General features: G+C 41.4%; 1 protein-coding gene across 1 annotated transcript in view; it reads left to right on the top strand.

Moving 5' to 3' along the window:
• The first annotated feature begins 16,880 nt into the window (after positions 1 to 16,880).
• Positions 16,881 to 17,984, top strand: part of igsf8 (immunoglobulin superfamily, member 8) — a 15,191-nt gene continuing 14,087 nt past the window's right edge. The window contains exon 1 of the mRNA XM_036950865.1: positions 16,881 to 17,406. Within this exon, the coding sequence (XP_036806760.1) occupies positions 17,352 to 17,406 (55 nt within the window). The 5' untranslated portion in view covers positions 16,881 to 17,351. The remainder of the gene's footprint in view (positions 17,407 to 17,984) is intronic.

Raw genomic sequence — 17,984 nt, 5'->3', positions numbered from 1 at the left:
CAGGAAGCCTAGAGGTTGAACGCTCACCAGGCTAGGTGGGAGTTGGTGGGAGTTGTTTTTTAACAGGTTCGATTTCACACTAGCCTATCGTCTGGGATCCAAGAATCAGAAAGCAGATGCCCGTCCCGCGAACACGATGTCTCTAACGAGGAGAGGGACTCCGAGCCCATCATCCCCTGCTCCCGCATTGTGGCCACTGTGATATGAAGTATTGACGCCACGTTCCATCAAGCCCAGACCCGAGAATCTGACCCCGGTGGGGGATCCACTAACGGACTTTACGTTCCGCGATCAGCCCGTTCCCGGGGTCTACAATGGGGACACTCCTCTAAATGAACTGGGATCCAGGGCTTAATCGGACACTGGAGATCCTGAGACAAAATTCTGGTAGCCCAACATGATTGAAGATGTGAGATTCTTTGTTGCGGCCTGTTCCAACTGTGCCCAATGCAAGTCCTCATGACAGCAACCGGCTGGGTTGCTCCAACCTCTGCTCATCCCTAGCCGGCCCTGGTCCCACCTGTCTATAGACTTTATCACAGGGTTACCTCCATTCCAAGGGCTTAACACTATCCTGGTGGTCGTCGATCGGTTCTCCAGGGCAGCCCATTTTATTGCCTTACCCACATTTCCCTCAGCCATGGAGACAGCTGGTCATATGATTACCCATGTCTTTGGACTAAACAAACTTCCCCAGGACATTGTCTCGGATCATGGGCCCCAGTTTGTCGTACCGTATTGGAAAGCCTTGCCCCTGTTGGGGCGTTGGTGAGTCTCTCCTCGGGGTTCCACCCACAGTCGAATGGGCAAACGTTGTTTCGTCTCCACCCAGGCCAGCAACAGGAGCAAGTTCCTCATCTGGGCGGAGTATGCTCACAACACACTGCCGAACTCGTCGACTGGACTGTCGCCGTTTGAGTGTCAGACCAGGTTGTTTTTCCCAGTGTACTGTGATCCTGCGGCTACCGTTTCTCTGTAAAGTATTATGGTTATCCTTAACCACTGATTCCTCATCTGGTTTCTTCTATGCACCTTGGTCCAACCTTACCACGTCACACTGTTCTGTTCTGTAGGTTTACTGTTCTGTTCTGTAGCTTTACTGTTCTGTTCTGTAGCTTTACTGTCCTGTTCTGTAGCTTTACTGTTCTGTTCTGTAGCTTTACTGTTCTGTTCTGTAGCTTTACTGTTCTGTTCTGTAGCTTTACTGTTCTGTCCTGTAGCTTTACTGTTCTGTCCTGTAGCTTTTCTGTTCTGTAGCTTTACTGTTCTGTTCTGTAGCTTTACTGTTCTGTTCTGTAGCTTTACTGTTCTGTTCTGTAGCTTTTCTGTTCTGTTCTGTAGCTTTACTGTTCTGTCCTGTAGCTTTTCTGTTCTGTAGCTTTACTGTTCTGTTCTGTAGCTTTTCTGTTCTGTTCTGTAGCTTTACTGTTCTGTTCTGTAGCTTTACTGCTCTGTTCTGTAGGTTTACTGTTCTGTTCTGTAGCTTTACTGTTCTGTTCTGTAGCTTTACTGTCCTGTTCTGTAGCTTTACTGTTCTGTTCTGTAGCTTTACTGTTCTGTTCTGTAGCTTTACTGTTCTGTTCTGTAGCTTTACTGTTCTGTCCTGTAGCTTTTCTGTTCTGTAGCTTTACTGTTCTGTTCTGTAGCTTTACTGTTCTGTAGCTTTACTGTTCTGTCCTGTAGCTTTTCTGTTCTGTTCTGTAGCTTTACTGTTCTGTTCTGTAGCTTTACTGTTCTGTTCTGTAGCTTTACTGTCCTGTTCTGTAGCTTTACTGTTCTGTTCTGTAGCTTTACTGTTCTGTTCTGTAGCTTTACTGTTCTGTTCTGTAGCTTTACTGTTCTGTCCTGTAGCTTTTCTGTTCTGTAGCTTTACTGTTCTGTCCTGTAGCTTTTCTGTTCTGTAGCTTTACTGTTCTGTCCTGTAGCTTTTCTGTTCTGTAGCTTTACTGTTCTGTTCTGTAGCTTTACTGTTCTGTTCTGTAGCTTTACTGTTCTGTTCTGTAGCTTTTCTGTTCTGTTCTGTAGCTTTACTGTTCTGTCCTGTAGCTTTTCTGTTCTGTAGCTTTACTGTTCTGTTCTGTAGCTTTTCTGTTCTGTAGCTTTACTGTTCTGTTCTGTAGCTTTACTGTTCTGTTCTGTAGCTTTACTGCTCTGTTCTGTAGCTTTACTGTTCTGTCCTGTAGCTTTACTGTTCTGTTCTGTAGCTTTACTGTTCTGTCCTGTAGCTTTTCTGTTCTGTAGCTTTACTGTTCTGTTCTGTAGCTTTACTGTTATGTTCTGTAGCTTTACTGCTCTGTCCTGTAGCTTTTCTGTTCTGTTCTGTAGCTTTACTGTTCTGTCCTGTAGCTTTTCTGTTCTGTAGCTTTACTGTTCTGTTCTTTAGCTTTACTGTTCTGTTCTGTAGCTTTACTGCTCTGTCCTGTAGCTTTTCTGTTCTGTTCTGTAGCTTTACTGTTCTGTCCTGTAGCTGTTCTGTTCTGTAGCTTTACTGTTCTGTTCTGCTCTGTACATTTACTCTGCATTTGGCAAAAGCTCTTATCGAGAGACACACACAGGGCTGGTTTCTCAGACCTCTTCTGCAATAAAAAAAGCCATGCTTGGTGGGGTGGAGACTATCTTGAAAGTGATTTTTGTCCAGGAGTCGGTTTAATTCCAGTCTGGGAAATTGGCCCCAATATTAGCGGATATAAACCCACAACCTTGGGGTTGACCAGCCTAGTGTGCAAAACGACTAAACTATGGATGAAATAACTTTATGGTGCCTGAAAGGGACATTCTTTACTTTAGTGGTTGTTTAATGCAGAATTGCTAGATATTTTAAACTGACAAACTTTATATAACCAATATGAACTGTTTCTATGTGTAAAGAAAGACATCACTAGTTGAAATAAATAATATTATAATACATGGCCTTTTTCTGCTCTCAGGAAATATTTGAGGCACCTCTTTTTAAAAAAAAATCACTTAAACCTTGAACACTGTTTCCACTGGGATCGTTTTCTGACATATCAGCCTCTCACTTATAGAATCAAGTCTGTCTCTAAGGGACAGAAATCATCGTCTGGTGTGGTCAACAGCTTAGCTACCAAATACTTGATGAGTACGGTAATAGATGAGAAATAGATGAGGACAGGATCAAAACCTCAAAGATTTTTGTTGTTGTTGTTGTTGTTGTTGTTGTTGTTGTTGTTGTTGTTGTTGTTGTTGTTGTTGTTGTTGTTGTTGTTGTTGTTGTTAATATCGTGTCAAACTCGATATGAATGAATTAATGGATTTGCTTAACTGTCTCTTTCCTGTAGCATGCACACACACACACACACACACACACACACACACACACACACACACACACACACACACACACACACATACACACACACACACACACACACACACACACACACACATGCGCCGGCAGGCACTCAGGCACACACACACACACATTTTTTCAAATCAAATCAAATCAAATGTTATTTGTCACATACACATGGTTAGCAGATGTTGATGCGAGTGTAATGAAATGCTTGTGCTTCTAGTTCCGAACATGCAGTAATATCTAACAAGTAATCTAACCTAACAATTTCACAACAGCTACCTTATACACACACAAGTGTAAAGTTTGAATACGAATATGTACATAAAGATATATAAATGAGTGATGGCCGAACGGCATAGGCAAGATGCAGTAGATGGTATAGAGTACAGTATATACATATGAGATGAGTAATGTAGGGTATGTAAACATTATATTAAGTAGCATTGTTTAAAGTGGCTAGTGATACATTTATTACATACATTTTTCCATGATTAAAGTGGCTAGAGATTTGAGTCAGTATGTTGGCAGCAGCCACTCAATGTTAGTGATGGCTGTTAAACAGTCTGATGGCCTTGAGATAGAAGCTGTTTTTCAGTCTCTCGGTCCCCGCTTTGATGCACCTGTACTGACTTCGCCTTCTGGATGATAGCGGGGTGAACAGAAAGTGGCTCGGGTGATTGTTGTCCTTGATGATCTTTTTGGCCTTTCTGTGACATCAGGTGGTGTAGGTGGAGGGCAGGTAGTTTGCACCCGGTGATGCGTTGTGCAGACCTCACTACCCTCTGGAGAGCCTTACGGTTGTGGGCGGAGCAGCTGCCGTACCAGACAGGATGCTCTCAACTGTGCATCTGTAAAAGTTTGTGAGTGGTTTTGGTGACAAGCAGAATTTCTTCAGCCATCTGAGGTTGAAGAGGAGCTGCTAGCCCTTCTTCCCCACGCTGTCTGTGTGGGTGGACCATTTCAGTTTGTTCGTGATGTGTACACCAAGGAACTTAAAACTTTCCACCCTCTCCACTACTGTCCCGTCAATGTAGATAGGGGGCTGCTCCCTCTGCTGTTTCCTGAAGTCCACGATCATCTCCTTTGTTTTGTTGACATTGAGTGTGAGGTTATTTTCCTGACACCACAGTCTGAGGGCCCTCACCTCCTCCCTGTAGGCCGTCTAGTCATTGTTGGTAATCAAGCCTACCACTGTAGTGTCGTCATGCACGCACTGCGCGCAACCACACACAGACTTTTGGGGGCCCCAACAGAAATCTAGCGCCTGATGCTGACCCCTGACCTAGAGGTACCAAAACATCAGGCGAGTTTTGGAGATTATTCCATAAATAAGGCGCAAAATGAACTAAAAGATAGATTTTTGGGTGGGGTTAGATACTGGTTGTGGACCAATCACATGCCACAGGGAAAGAAGGTTTGAGATATGTCATTTTCTGATTTCTTGTCTACTTTGTTTCTGTAGCTTTACTGTTCTGTTCTGCTTTGTTACTGTAGCTTTACTGTTCTGTTCTGTAGCTTTACTGTTCTGTTCTGCTTTTCTGTTCTGCTCTGCTCTGTTCTGTTCTGTTTTATAACTGTAGCTTTACTGTTTTGTTCTGTTCTTTTACTGAAGCTTTGCTGGTATGTTCTAATCTGTTCTGTAGCTTTACTGTTCTGTTCTGTAGCTTTACTGTTCTGTTCTGTAGCTTTACTTTTCTGTTCTGTAGCTTTACTGTTCTGTTCTGCTTTTCTGTTCTGTTCTGCTCTGCTCTGTTCTGTTCTGTTCTGTTTTATAACTGTAGCTTTACTGTTTTGTTCTGTTCTGTAGCTTTACTGTTTTGTTCTGTTACTGTAGCTTTACTGTTCTGTTCTGTAGCTTTACTGTTCAGTTCTGTAGCTTTACTGTTCTGTTCTGTAGCTTTACTGTTCTGTTCTGTAGCTTTACTGGTCTGTTCTGTAGCTTTAAAGTTCTGTTCTGCTTTGTTACAGTAGCTTTACGGTTCTGTTCTGTAGCTTTACTGTTCTGTTCTGCTTTGTTACAGTAGCTTTACTGTTCTGTTCTGTAGCTTTACTGTTCTATTTTGCTTTTCTGTTCTGCTCTGCTCTGTTCTGTTCTGTTCTGTTTTATAACTGTAGCTTTACTGTTTTGTTCTGTTCTGTAGCTTTACTGTTTTGTTCTGTTCTGTAGCTTTACATTTCTGTTCTGTTCTGTAGCTTTACTGTTCTGTTCTGTAGCTTTCCTGTTCTGTTCTGCTCTGTTGTGGTCTGTTCCAGTTGTGTTGCTTTTCTGTCCTGTTCTGCTCTGTTTTGCTCTTTTATGTTCTGCTATGTTTTTTTCTGTTCTGTAGCTTTACCTATTTTCTATTCTATTCGGTGACTGTAGCTTTACTTTTCTGCTCTGTTGTGTAGCTTTACTGTTCTGTAGCTTTACCTATTTTCTATTCTATTCGGTGACTGTAGCTTTACTTTTCTGCTCTGTTGTGTAGCTTTACTGTTCTGTAGCTTTACTTTTCTGCTCTGTTGTGTAGCTTTACTGTTCTGTAGCTTTACTGTTCTGTTCTGTAGCTTTATTGTTCTGTTCTGTTACTGTAGCTTTACTGTTCTGTTACTGTAGCTTTACTGTTCTGTTCTGTTCTGTTCTGTTCTGTTCTGTTACTGTAGCTTTACTGTTCTGTTCTGTTCTGTTCTGTTCTGTTCCTGTAGCTTCACTGTTCTGTTCTGTTCTGCTCTGCTCTGTTCTGTTCTGTTACTGTAGCTTTACTGTTCTATTCTGTTCTGTTACTGTAGCTTTACTGTTCTGCTCTGTTCTGTTCTGTTACTGTAGCTTCACTGTTCTGTTCTGCTCTCTTCTGTTCTTGGCTGTACTGTTCTGTTACTCTAGATCTATCTGTTCTGTTCTGCTCTCTTCTGTTCTTGTCTGTACTGTTCTGTTACTATAGCTCTATCTGTTCTGCTCTCTTCTGTTCTTGTCTGTACTGTTCTGTTACTATAGCTCTATCTGTTCTGCTCTCTTCTGTTCTGTAGCTTTACTTTCTGTTCTGTTCTGTTCTGTAGCTTTACTTTCTGTTCTGTTCTGTTCTGTAGCTTTACTTTCTGTTCTGTTCTGCAGCTTTACTTTCTGTTCTGTTCTGTTCTGTAGCTTTACTTTCTGTTCTGTTCTGTTCTGTAGCTTCACTGTTCTGCTCTGCTATGTTCTGTTCTGTTCTGCTCTGTTATTCTCTGGTCTGCTCTGCTCTACTATGTTATTCTCTGTTCTGCTCTGTTATTCTCTGTTCTGGTCTGCTCTGCTCTGCTATGTTATTCTATGTTCTGCCATTGTTAGTCTCTGTTCTGTTCTGCTCTGTTCTGCTCTGTTCTGTTCTGTTCTAATCTGCTATGTTATTATATGTTCTGTTCCGTTCTGCTCTGTTATTCTCTGTTCTGCTATGTTATTCTCTGTTCTGTTCTGTTCTGTTCTGTTCTGTAGCTTTACTTTCTATTCTGTTCTGTAGCTTTACTTTCTGTTCTGTTCTGTAGCTTTACTTTCTGTTCTGTTCTGTTCTGTAGCTTTACTTTCTGTTCTGTTCTGATCTGCTATGTTTTTCTATGTTCTGTTCCGTTCTGCTCTGAAATTCTCTGTTCTGCTATGTTATTCTCTGTTCTGTTCTGCTCTATTCTGATCTGCTATGTTCTGCTCTTTTATTCTCTGCTCTGCTCTGTTCTGCTGTGTTATTCTCTGGTCTGCTCTGTTCTGCTCTGGTCATAAAACATTGAATGGTTGAGGGTATACCCAAGAATGGAGCCCAAATATGCGCTTGTCTTGTGGAAAGATGATCTACATGGGTAAAGGGAATGTGGAGGAAACCAGGGGAAACAGAGAGGAGAAGAGAAGGAAGAGAGAGGAGGGGGCTGCATATGTATTGGAACAGTATGGAAACGTGATCAAGTCAACGAAGAATGTGCAGAATGGAAGGAGTGTTTTAGTGAGCTGGACCAGACCAACTGTAACAAATAACTAGTTATAACTAGCAAAGAAACACATTCATACTTGTGTTATAACGTCAGATCAGTTTCTGTCCACATGTACCGTAGGCCTCTCTCCATCCTTCTAGTGTACCCTCTTAGAAAACGGGGTTCCGAAACGATTCTTCGGCTGTCTCCATAGGATAACCATTTTTTTGTTCCAGGTAGAAAGAACCCTTTGTGATTCCAGGTAGAACACTTTTTGGTTGTAGCTAGAACCCTTTTGAGTTCGATGTAGAACCCATGGGGAACCCACTGCTATGGTGAAACTACTGCTTTGGTACTACTAGTACTATGGTATTACTACTACTACTATTACAACTACTACTACTACTACTAATAATAATACTACTACTACTACTATTACAACTACTACTACTACTACTAATAATACTACTACTACTACGGTATTACTGCTACTATGGTGGTACTACTACTATTGTATTACTACTACTATGGTGCTACTACTACTATGGTATTACTACTACTACTACTATTACAACTACTACTAATACTAATACTACTACTAAGGTATTACTGCTACTATGGTAGTACTACTACTATTGTATTACTACTACTATGGTACTACTACTACTATGGTATTACTACTGCTACTATGGTATTACTACTGCTACTATTACTATGGTATTACTACTGCTACTATGGTATTACTACTATTACTATGGTATTACTACTACTACTATAGTCTTACTACTACTACTTCTAATGTGTTACTACTACTACTATGGTATTACTACTATGGTATTACTACTGCTATGTTATTACTACTACTATGGTATTACTACTGCTATGGTATTACTACTACTATGGTATTGCTAGTACTATGGTATTACTACTAATATGGTACTACTACTGCTATGGTATTACTACTATGGTATTACTACTACTATGGTACTACTACTACTATGGTATTACTACTATGGTACTACTACTACTGTGGTACTACTTCTACTGTGGTACTACTACTACTATGGTATTACTACTGCTATGGTATTACTACTACTAGGGTACTACTACTGCTATGGTATTACTACAACTAGGGTACTACTACTGTTATGGTACTACTACTACTGTGGTACTACTACTACTATGGTACTACTACTAGTATGGTACTACTACTACTGTGGTACTACTACTGCTATGGTATTACTACTGCTATGGTATTACTACTACTAGGGTACTACTACTGCTATGGTACTATACTACTATGGTAATACTACTACTATGGTACTACTACTATGGTACTACTACTATGGTATTACTACTACTATAGTACTACTACTACTATGGTATTACTACTACTATGGTACTACTACCACTATGAATACGAATACGATATTACTACTGCTATGGTATTACTACTACTACTACTACTACAATGGTAATATTACCACTATGATATTGCTACTACTATGGTACTACAATGGTACTACTATTACTACTACTATTACTACTACTACTACTACTACTACTACTACAACAATGGTACTATTACCACTATAATATTACTACAGCTATGGTACTACTACAACTATTGTACTACTACTACTAGGGTACTACTACTATTGTACTACTACTACTACTATGGTATTATTACTACTATGGTACTGCTACTACTAAGGTACTACTACTATTGTACTACTACTACTATTGTACTACTACTACTATGGTATTACTACTATGGTATTACTACTACTAAGGTACTACTACTGCTATGGTATTACTACTACTATGGTATTACTACTACTATGGTATTACTACTACTATGGTACTACTACTACTATGGTACTACTACTATTGTACTATTACTGCTATGGTATTACTACTACTATGGTACTACTACTACTACGGTACTACTACTATTGTACTACTACTACTATGCTATTACTACTACTATGGTACTACTACTACTACGGTACTACTACTATTGTACTACTGCTACTATGGTATTACTACTACTATTGTACTACCACTACTATTGTACTACTACTACTATGGTATTACTACTACTACTATGGTATTACTACTACTATGGTACCTCTACTATTGTACTACTACTAATATGGTATTACTACTACTATGGTACTGCTACTACTACGGTACTACTACTATTGTACTACTACTACTATTGCACTACTACTACTATGGAACTACTACCACTACTATAGTATCTACTATGGTACTACTACTAATGTGGTATTACTACTAATGTGGTACTACTACTATGGTATTACTACTACTATTGTACTACTACTACTATAGTATTACTACTACTATGAAACTACTACTACTACTATGGTATTACTACTAATGTGGTACTACTACAACTATGGTACTACTACTATGGTATTACTACTACTATGATACTACTACTAACGTGGTACTACTACTAATATGGTACTACTACTATGGTACTACTACTATGGTACTACTAGTACTGTGGTATTACTGCTTCAATTGTACTACTACTACTATGGTATTACAACTACTATGGTATTACTGCTACTATTGTATTACTACTACTGTGGCATTACTACTACTGTGGTATTACTACTACTATTGTATTACTACTACTATGGTACTACTGCTACTATTGTATTACTACTACTATGGTACTACTACTATTGTATTACTGCTACTATGGTATTACTACTACTATTGTATTACTACTATTGTATTACTACTACTATGGTATTACTACTACTATTGTATTACTACTATTGTATTACTACTATTGTATTACTGCTACTGTGGCATTACTACTACTATTGTATTACTACTATTGTATTACTACTATTGTATTACTACTATTGTATTACTACTACTATTGTATTACTACTATTGTATTACTACTATTGTATTACTACTATTGTATTACTGCTACTGTGGTATTACTACTACTATTGTATTACTACTATTGTATTACTACTATTGTATTACTACTATTGTATTACTACTATTGTATTACTACTACTATGGTACTACTACTATTGCTACGTCCGGGCTAGTAGAAAATGTGCCCAACTAGCCTGTTATTTCTGTACAGGTCACAGCCCAGTGGGCACAGACGTCAATTCAATATCTTTTCCACGGTGGTTTAAGGTAATTTCATTGAAATGACATGGACACAACGTTGATTCAACCAGTGAGTGCCCAGTGGGTGCTGTGTGCTGCTGCTAGAGTAAGCGTCGTCAGATCCAAGCGGCAAGCCTTAGCTTGTTAACCCAGAATACCCCATAACGACTTCCCCTCTCTACAGAGCGGAGCGCTAGAACCAACCACCGAACCCAGGAGACACATTGTGAAGTCATCACCACCACCACGCCCATGGTCCTGCTGTGTCTGTTTCCATCTAGACAGGAGGACATACAGGGGGGACATACAGGGGGCACAGGGCTATGGCCACTGTCTGTCCGTTAACAGAGTGAGCTCTGTTGACTTCATCTCTGCTGCTCTGGGACAGGGAGAGCAGGGAAGTCCTTATACACCACAGCGGAAGCACAGAAACAAGCAGAAGCTACTGTTTAATCATTTGAAGTGAATGTCGCCATCTAGTGGTTGTATTTAATAGTGACCTGTCTATATATCTTCTGAATCTTATCATAGTTGTTCATGGCCACAAATGACGTCACTGTGCAGGTATCATTTCAGAGGTGTTGAGTGGTATGAAATACATCAATGAATTACAATTAATAATCTATATGCATAGGCCTACAATTAGTCAATCTAGTAACAGGAGCGTAAAAGAGGGATTGTGGGGGACACACAGTGCAAATAGTCCTGGTAGCCATTTGATTACTTGTTCAGGAGTCTTATGGCTTGGGGGTAAAAACTGTTGAGATGCCTTTTGTCCTAGACTTGGCACTCCGGTACCACTTACCATGCGGTAGCAGAGAGAACAGTCTATGACTGGAGTGGCTGGGGTCTTTGACAATTTATAGGGCCTTCCTCAGACACCACCTGGTGTAGAGGTCCTGGATGGCAGGCAGCTTAGTCCCAGTGATGTACTGGGCCGTACGCACTACCCTCTGTAGTGCCCTGCGGTCAGAGGCTGAGCAATTGCCGTACCAGGCAGTGATGCAACCACTCTCGATGTTGGAGCTGTGTAGAACTTTTTGAGGATCTCAGGAACCATGCCAAATCTTTTTAGTTTCCTGAGGGGGAAAGGTGTTGTCCTGCCCTCTTCACGACTGTCTTTGTGTGTTTGGACCATTCTAGTTTGTTGTTGATGTGGACAACAAGGAACTTGAAGCTCTCAACCTGCTCCACTGCAGCCACGTCGATGAGAATGGGGGCGTGCTCGGTCCTCCTTTTCCTGTAGTCCACAATCATCTCCTTAGTCTCGGTTACGTTGAGGGATAGGTTGTTATTCTGGCACCACCCGGCCAGGTCTCTGACCTCCCTATAGGCTGTCTCGTCGTTGTCGGTGATCAGGCCTACCAGTGTTGTGTCATCTGCAAACGTAATGATGGTGTTTGGATGGGGTTGGAGTCGTGCCTGGCAATGCAGTCGTGGGTGAACAGGGAGTACAGGAGGGGACTGAGCACGCACCCCTGGGGAGCTCCAGTGTTGAGGATCAGCGTGGCAGATGTGTTGCTACCTACCCTCACCACCTGGGGGCGGCCCGTCTGGAAGTCCAGGATCCAGTTGCAGAGGGAGGTGTTTAGTCCCAGGATCCTTAGCTTAGTGATGAGCTTTGAGGTCACTATGGTGTTGAACGCTGAGCTGTAGTCAATGAATAGCATTTTTACATAAGTGTTTCCTTTGTCCAGGTGGGAAAGGGCAGTGTGGAGTGCAACAGAGATTGCATCATCTGTGGATCTGTGTGGGCGGTATGCAAATTGGAGTGGGTCTAGGGTTTCTGGGATAATGGTGATGATGTGAGCCATTACCAACCTTTCAAAGCACTTCATGGCTATGAACGTGTGTTCTTGGGCACAGGGACTATGGTGGTCTGATAGAAGCATGTTGGTATTACAGACTCAATCAGGGACATGTTGAAAATGTCAGTGAAGACACCTGCCAGTTGGTCAGCACATGCCCGGAGCACACGTCCTGGTAATCCGTCTGGCCCCGCAGCCTTGTGTATGTTGACCTGTTTAAAGGTCTTACTCAGATTGGCTATGGAGAGCGTGATCACACTGTCGTCTGGAACAGCTGATGCTCTCATGCATGCATCAGGGTTGCTTGCCTCGAAGAGAGCATAGAAGTGATTTAGCTCGTCTGGTAGGCTCGTGTCACTGGGCAGCTCGCTGCTGTGCTTCCCTTTGAAGTCTGTAATAGATTGCAAGCCCTGCCACATAAGACAGGTGTCGGAGCCGGTGTAGTATGATTCATTCTTAGCCCTGTATTGACGCTTTGCCTGATTGATAGTTCTCGCAGGGCATAGCAGGATTTCTTGTAAGCTTCTTGAAAGCGGCAGCTCTACCCTTTTGCTCAGTGCGAATGTTGCCTGTAATCCATGGCTTCTGGTTGGGGTATGTACGTATAGTCACTGTGGGGACGACGTCCTCGATGCACTTATTGATAAAGCCAGTGTCTGATGTGGTGTACTCCTCAATGCCATACAGTATGAAGAATCCCGGAACATGTTCCAGTCTGTGATAACAAAGCAGTCCTGTAGTTTATCATCTGCTTCATCTGACCAATTTTTTATAGAACGAGTCACTGGTGCTTCCTGCTTAAATTTTTATCTTGTAAGCAGGAATCAGGAGAATAGAGTTGTGGTCGGATTAACCAAATGGAGGGCGAGGGAGAGCTTTGCACACGTCTCTGTGTGTGGAGTACAGGTGATCTAGAATTTGTTGTCCTCTTGTTGTACATTTAAACATGTTAATAGAAATTTCTACAATTATTAATCTATAGGCATAGACCTACAATGAGTCATCTATTGTCACGCTCCTTAGATGAATTAGACCAAGGTGCAGCGTGGTAGGAGAACATCTTACTTTTATTTAAAATGAACACCCCCCCAAAAAATTAAATACAAAACGAATGTAAAGTTCTGCAGGCTAATACAGCAACTAACAAAAATCAAGATCCCACAAACTCAGGTGGGAAAAAGGGCTGCCTAAGTATGATCCCCAATCAGAGACAACGTTAGACAGCTGCCTCTGATTTGGGAACCATACCCGGCAAACAAAGAAATAGAACACATAGATTGCACACCCTGGTCACACCCTGACCTAACCAGAATAGAGAATAAAAAGGATCTCTCTGACATCTATAGGCATAGACCTGCAATTAGTCATCTATAGACACAGACCTGTAAATAGTCATCTATAGACACAGACCTGTAATTAGTCATCTATAGACACAGACCTGTAATTAATCATCTATAGACATAGACTTGTAATTAGTCATCTATAGACACAGACCTGTAATTAGTCATCTATAGACACAGACCTGTAATTAGTCATCTATAGACACAGACCTGTAATTAGTCATCTATAGACACAGACCTGTAATTAGTCATCTATAGACATAGAACTGTATTTAGTCATCTGGTGTTACCATAACTAGTCCCTGTCTGTAATATCTGGTGCTACCATAACTAGTCCCTGTCTGTAATATCTGGTGCTACCATAACTAGTCCCTGTCTGTAATATCTGGTGTTACCATAACTAGTCCCTGTCTGTAATATCTGGTGCTGTTACAACTAGTCCATGTCTGTAATATCTGGTGTTACCATAACTAGTCCCTGTCTGTAATATCTGGTGCTACCATAACTAGTCCCTGTCTGTAATATCTGGTGCCACCATAACTAGTCCCTGTCTGTAATATCTGGTGCCACCATAACTAGTCCCTGTCTGTAATATCTGGTGTTACCATAACTAGTCACTGTCTGTAATATCTGGTGTTACCATAACTAGTCTCTGTCTGTAATATCTGGTGCTACCATAACTAGTCCCTGTCTGTAATATCTGGTGTTACCATAACTAGTCCCTGTCTGTAATATCTGGTGTTACCATAACTAGTCTCTGTCTGTAATATCTGGTGCTGTTACAACTAGTCCCTGTCTGTAATATCTGGTGCTGTTACAACTAGTCCCTGTCTGTAATATCTGGTGCTACCATAACTAGTCCCTGTCTGTAATATCTGCTGTTACCATAACTAGTCCCTGTCTGTAATATCTGGTGCTACCATAACTAGTTCCTGTCTGTAATATCTGGTGTTACCATAACTAGTCCCTGTCTGTAATATCTGGTGTTACCATAACTAGTCTCTGTCTGTAATATCTGGTGCCACCATAACTAGTCCCTGTCTGTAATATCTGGTGCTACCATAACTAGTCCCTGTCTGTAATATCTGGTGCTGTTACAACTAGTCCCTGTCTGTAATATCTGGTGCTACCATAACTAGTTCCTGTCTGTAATATCTGGTGTTACCATAACTAGTCCCTGTCTGTAATATCTGGTGTTACCATAACTAGTCCCTGTCTGTAATATATGGTGCCACCATAACTAGTCCCTGTCTGTAATATCTGGTGCCACCATAACTAGTCCCTGTCTGTAATATCTGGTGTTACCATAACTAGTCCCTGTCTGTAATATCTGCTGCTGTTACAACTAGTCCCTGTCTGTAATATCTGGTGCTACCATAACTAGTCCCTGTCTGTAATATCTGGTGTTACCATAACTAGTCTCTGTCTGTAATATCTGGTGTTACCATAACTAGTCCCTGTCTGTAATATCTGGTGTTACCATAACTAGTCCCTGTCTGTAATATATGGTGCCACCATAACTAGTCCCTGTCTGTAATATCTGGTGCCACCATAACTAGTCCCTGTCTGTAATATCTGGGGTTACCATAACTAGTCCCTGTCTGTAATATCTGCTGCTGTTACAACTAGTCCCTGTCTGTAATATCTGGTGCTACCATAACTAGTCCCTGTCTGTAATATCTGGTGTTACCATAACTAGTCTCTGTCTGTAATATCTGGTGTTACCATAACTAGTCCCTGTCTGTAATATCTGGTGTTACCATAACTAGTCTCTGTCTGTAATATCTGGTGCCACCATAACTAGTCCCTGTCTGTAATATCTGGTGCTACCATAACTAGTCCCTGTCTGTAATATCTGGTGCTGTTACAACTAGTCCCTGTCTGTAATATCTGGTGTTACCATAACTAGCCCCTGTCTGTAATATCTGGTGTTACCATAACTAGTCCCTATCTGTAATATCTGGTGCTGTTACAACTAGTCCCTGTCTGTAATATCTGTTGTTACCATAACTAGTCCCTGTCTGTAATATCTGGTGTTACCATAATTAGTCCCTGTCTGTAATATCTGGTGTTACCATAACTAGTCCCTGTCTGTAATATCTGGTGTTACCATAACTAGTCCCTGTCTGTAATATCTGGTGCTACCATAACTAGTCCCTGTCTGTAATATCTGGTGCTACCATAACTAGTCCATGTCTGTAATATCTGGTGTTACCCTAACTAGTCCCTGTCTGTAATATCTGGTGCTACCATAACTAGTCCCTGTCTGTAATATCTGGTGTTACCATAACTAGTCTCTGTCTTTAATATCTGGTGTTACCATAACTAGTCCCTGTCTGTAATATCTGGTGCTACCATAACTAGTCCCTGTCTGTAATATCTGGTGTTACCATAACTAGTCCCTGTCTGTAATATCTGGTGCTGTTACAACTAGTCCCTGTCTGTAATATCTGGTGTTACCATAACTAGTCACTGTCTGTAATATCTGGTGTTACCATAACTAGTCCCTGTCTGTAATATCTATGTTACCATAACTAGTCTCTGTCTGTAATATCTGGTGTTACCATAACTAGTCCCTGTCTGTAATATCTGGTGCTGGTCTTATTAACATGATCATGTAATTATTACAATGCTTATTGTGATAATAGTAATGTTCTAGTTTATGGGAGAGACGATTTTAATCCTGCCTTTAAAGGCAACATCTTTGTAGGTTGGGACACCGTCTGTAGTCTAGCCTGTTTCTCCCATAATGATTGGAACAAACTTTTTTTCTTCTGGAAATAATGCATTGGGCAGGATACATCGGTCATTGTATTCCACAGAGGATCATAGTGGCGTCTAGTAGCCAAAATACAATTTTGGCATGGCCAGCGTCACTGGAGGCTTCCACCATTTTAATGTAGTCGACTGCGTGTGATTTACAGCTTTATTGCATATCCCTCTTGATGACCCTGTTGGAGTCATGTTCAGCCGTGTCATCAGGAGGGATCAGTCAATCGTGAAAAAAAATGGACTACTTCAAAATGGAGATTGCCTCAACGGCGGCTGCAAGTGGGTTCACAGACGCCATATTTCGCAACAATATAGGGATGCTTTCTCTATCATTCTCTATGTTGCATACAAAACAGTGGACAGGCACGGGAGGCGGGGCCGCCCTAGATTCTGGCGCCGATTCGGAGCTATATGGACGAGCTGATTGGTTTAACCAATTTCAGCGCATTCCGTTTTCATTGGCTTATAAATGTAATCTATTGTTTTTGTCGGCCAATGATTCGCTGTCTTGTATTTGATGGTTTTCCTCGCCAGAAACCCTTCCTTCACTACGGAGTCCCCCCATTGCCCCACCCTCCCTTGCCTCTCCCTCCCTTGCCCCCTGTGATACCAACAGCGATCGCATTCGGACAGCATGTTGGATGGAAAAGGCTGCTCAGGCAAATATTTAGCTAGCGAAAAAATGAATTGGTCATTACGTGTGCGAAATATTATTTAGGCTATTCCGGTTTACAAAGACGGCATTCTAATGCAAGAGAAAGTATTGAATGTGTAATAGCTACAGTGGATGAATATTATTAGCTTGAATGGTTGGCTAGCTAGCTAAACATCGGGACTACTAAATCAACATTGCATTGTAGCCGATCGGATATTTCAACGTTCCATAATGTAATGTCAAGTGGATTGCAACGTTACATTGATGTTGATGTGTCATTGATTGAACTGAACGAGAGAGGGAATGTATCCGGATACAACCACAGAGACGAGTAGAGGAATTTGAATCGCCATAATCCATCTGCAGCAGGGGCATCGGGACGGATGATGATGATGGCTTCGTGGCGATGGACAGCAGCTCTCATCTGTTTACAGTGGGGTGAGTCATTTCTCAGAGCGCTCTCTAACCCAGCTACTAGGCCTACCTGCTAATGTTTCCTACAACGTGCCCTAAAACCGTGTGCCATCTGTCAGTTGGGCTATTGTATGGTGAGGTAACATTTTGTCCCAACGCAGCCTGGCATATGGTCTGATTAATGTTCCTATTATTGCATGCGTTGGATATCAGTAGAGATCTGTTGTTGTCATCTGACATATAGAGTTTTTTTGTTGTAATTTTCTACAACTCGTTTTAAGCTCTTTCGAAATGTATTAGTGGTCGGTGAATTTACAGCCCAGTCTCCTATTGCACTAGTCTCTCTCTCTCTCTCTCGCTCTCTCTCTCTCTCTCTCTCTCTCTCTCTCTCTCTCTCTCTCTCTCTCTCTCTCTCTCTCTCTCTCTCAGCACAGGAATTTAATCTACACATGAAAACATGAATTGAGAGGGTTCTCACAGACTAACATCATTATTATATGACATTTATTATCTATTATACTACCCTGGCTGAATGCAGACAGACTTACAGACAGACTTACAGAAAGACTTACAGACAAACTTACAGACTTACAGACAGACAG

The sequence above is a fragment of the Oncorhynchus mykiss genome, chromosome 17 (assembly GCF_013265735.2).
Source record: "Oncorhynchus mykiss isolate Arlee chromosome 17, USDA_OmykA_1.1, whole genome shotgun sequence".
NCBI lineage: Eukaryota > Metazoa > Chordata > Actinopteri > Salmoniformes > Salmonidae > Oncorhynchus > Oncorhynchus mykiss.
The sequence above is the reverse complement of the archived record's forward strand: the minus strand, read 5'-3'. Positions and strand labels throughout refer to the sequence as shown.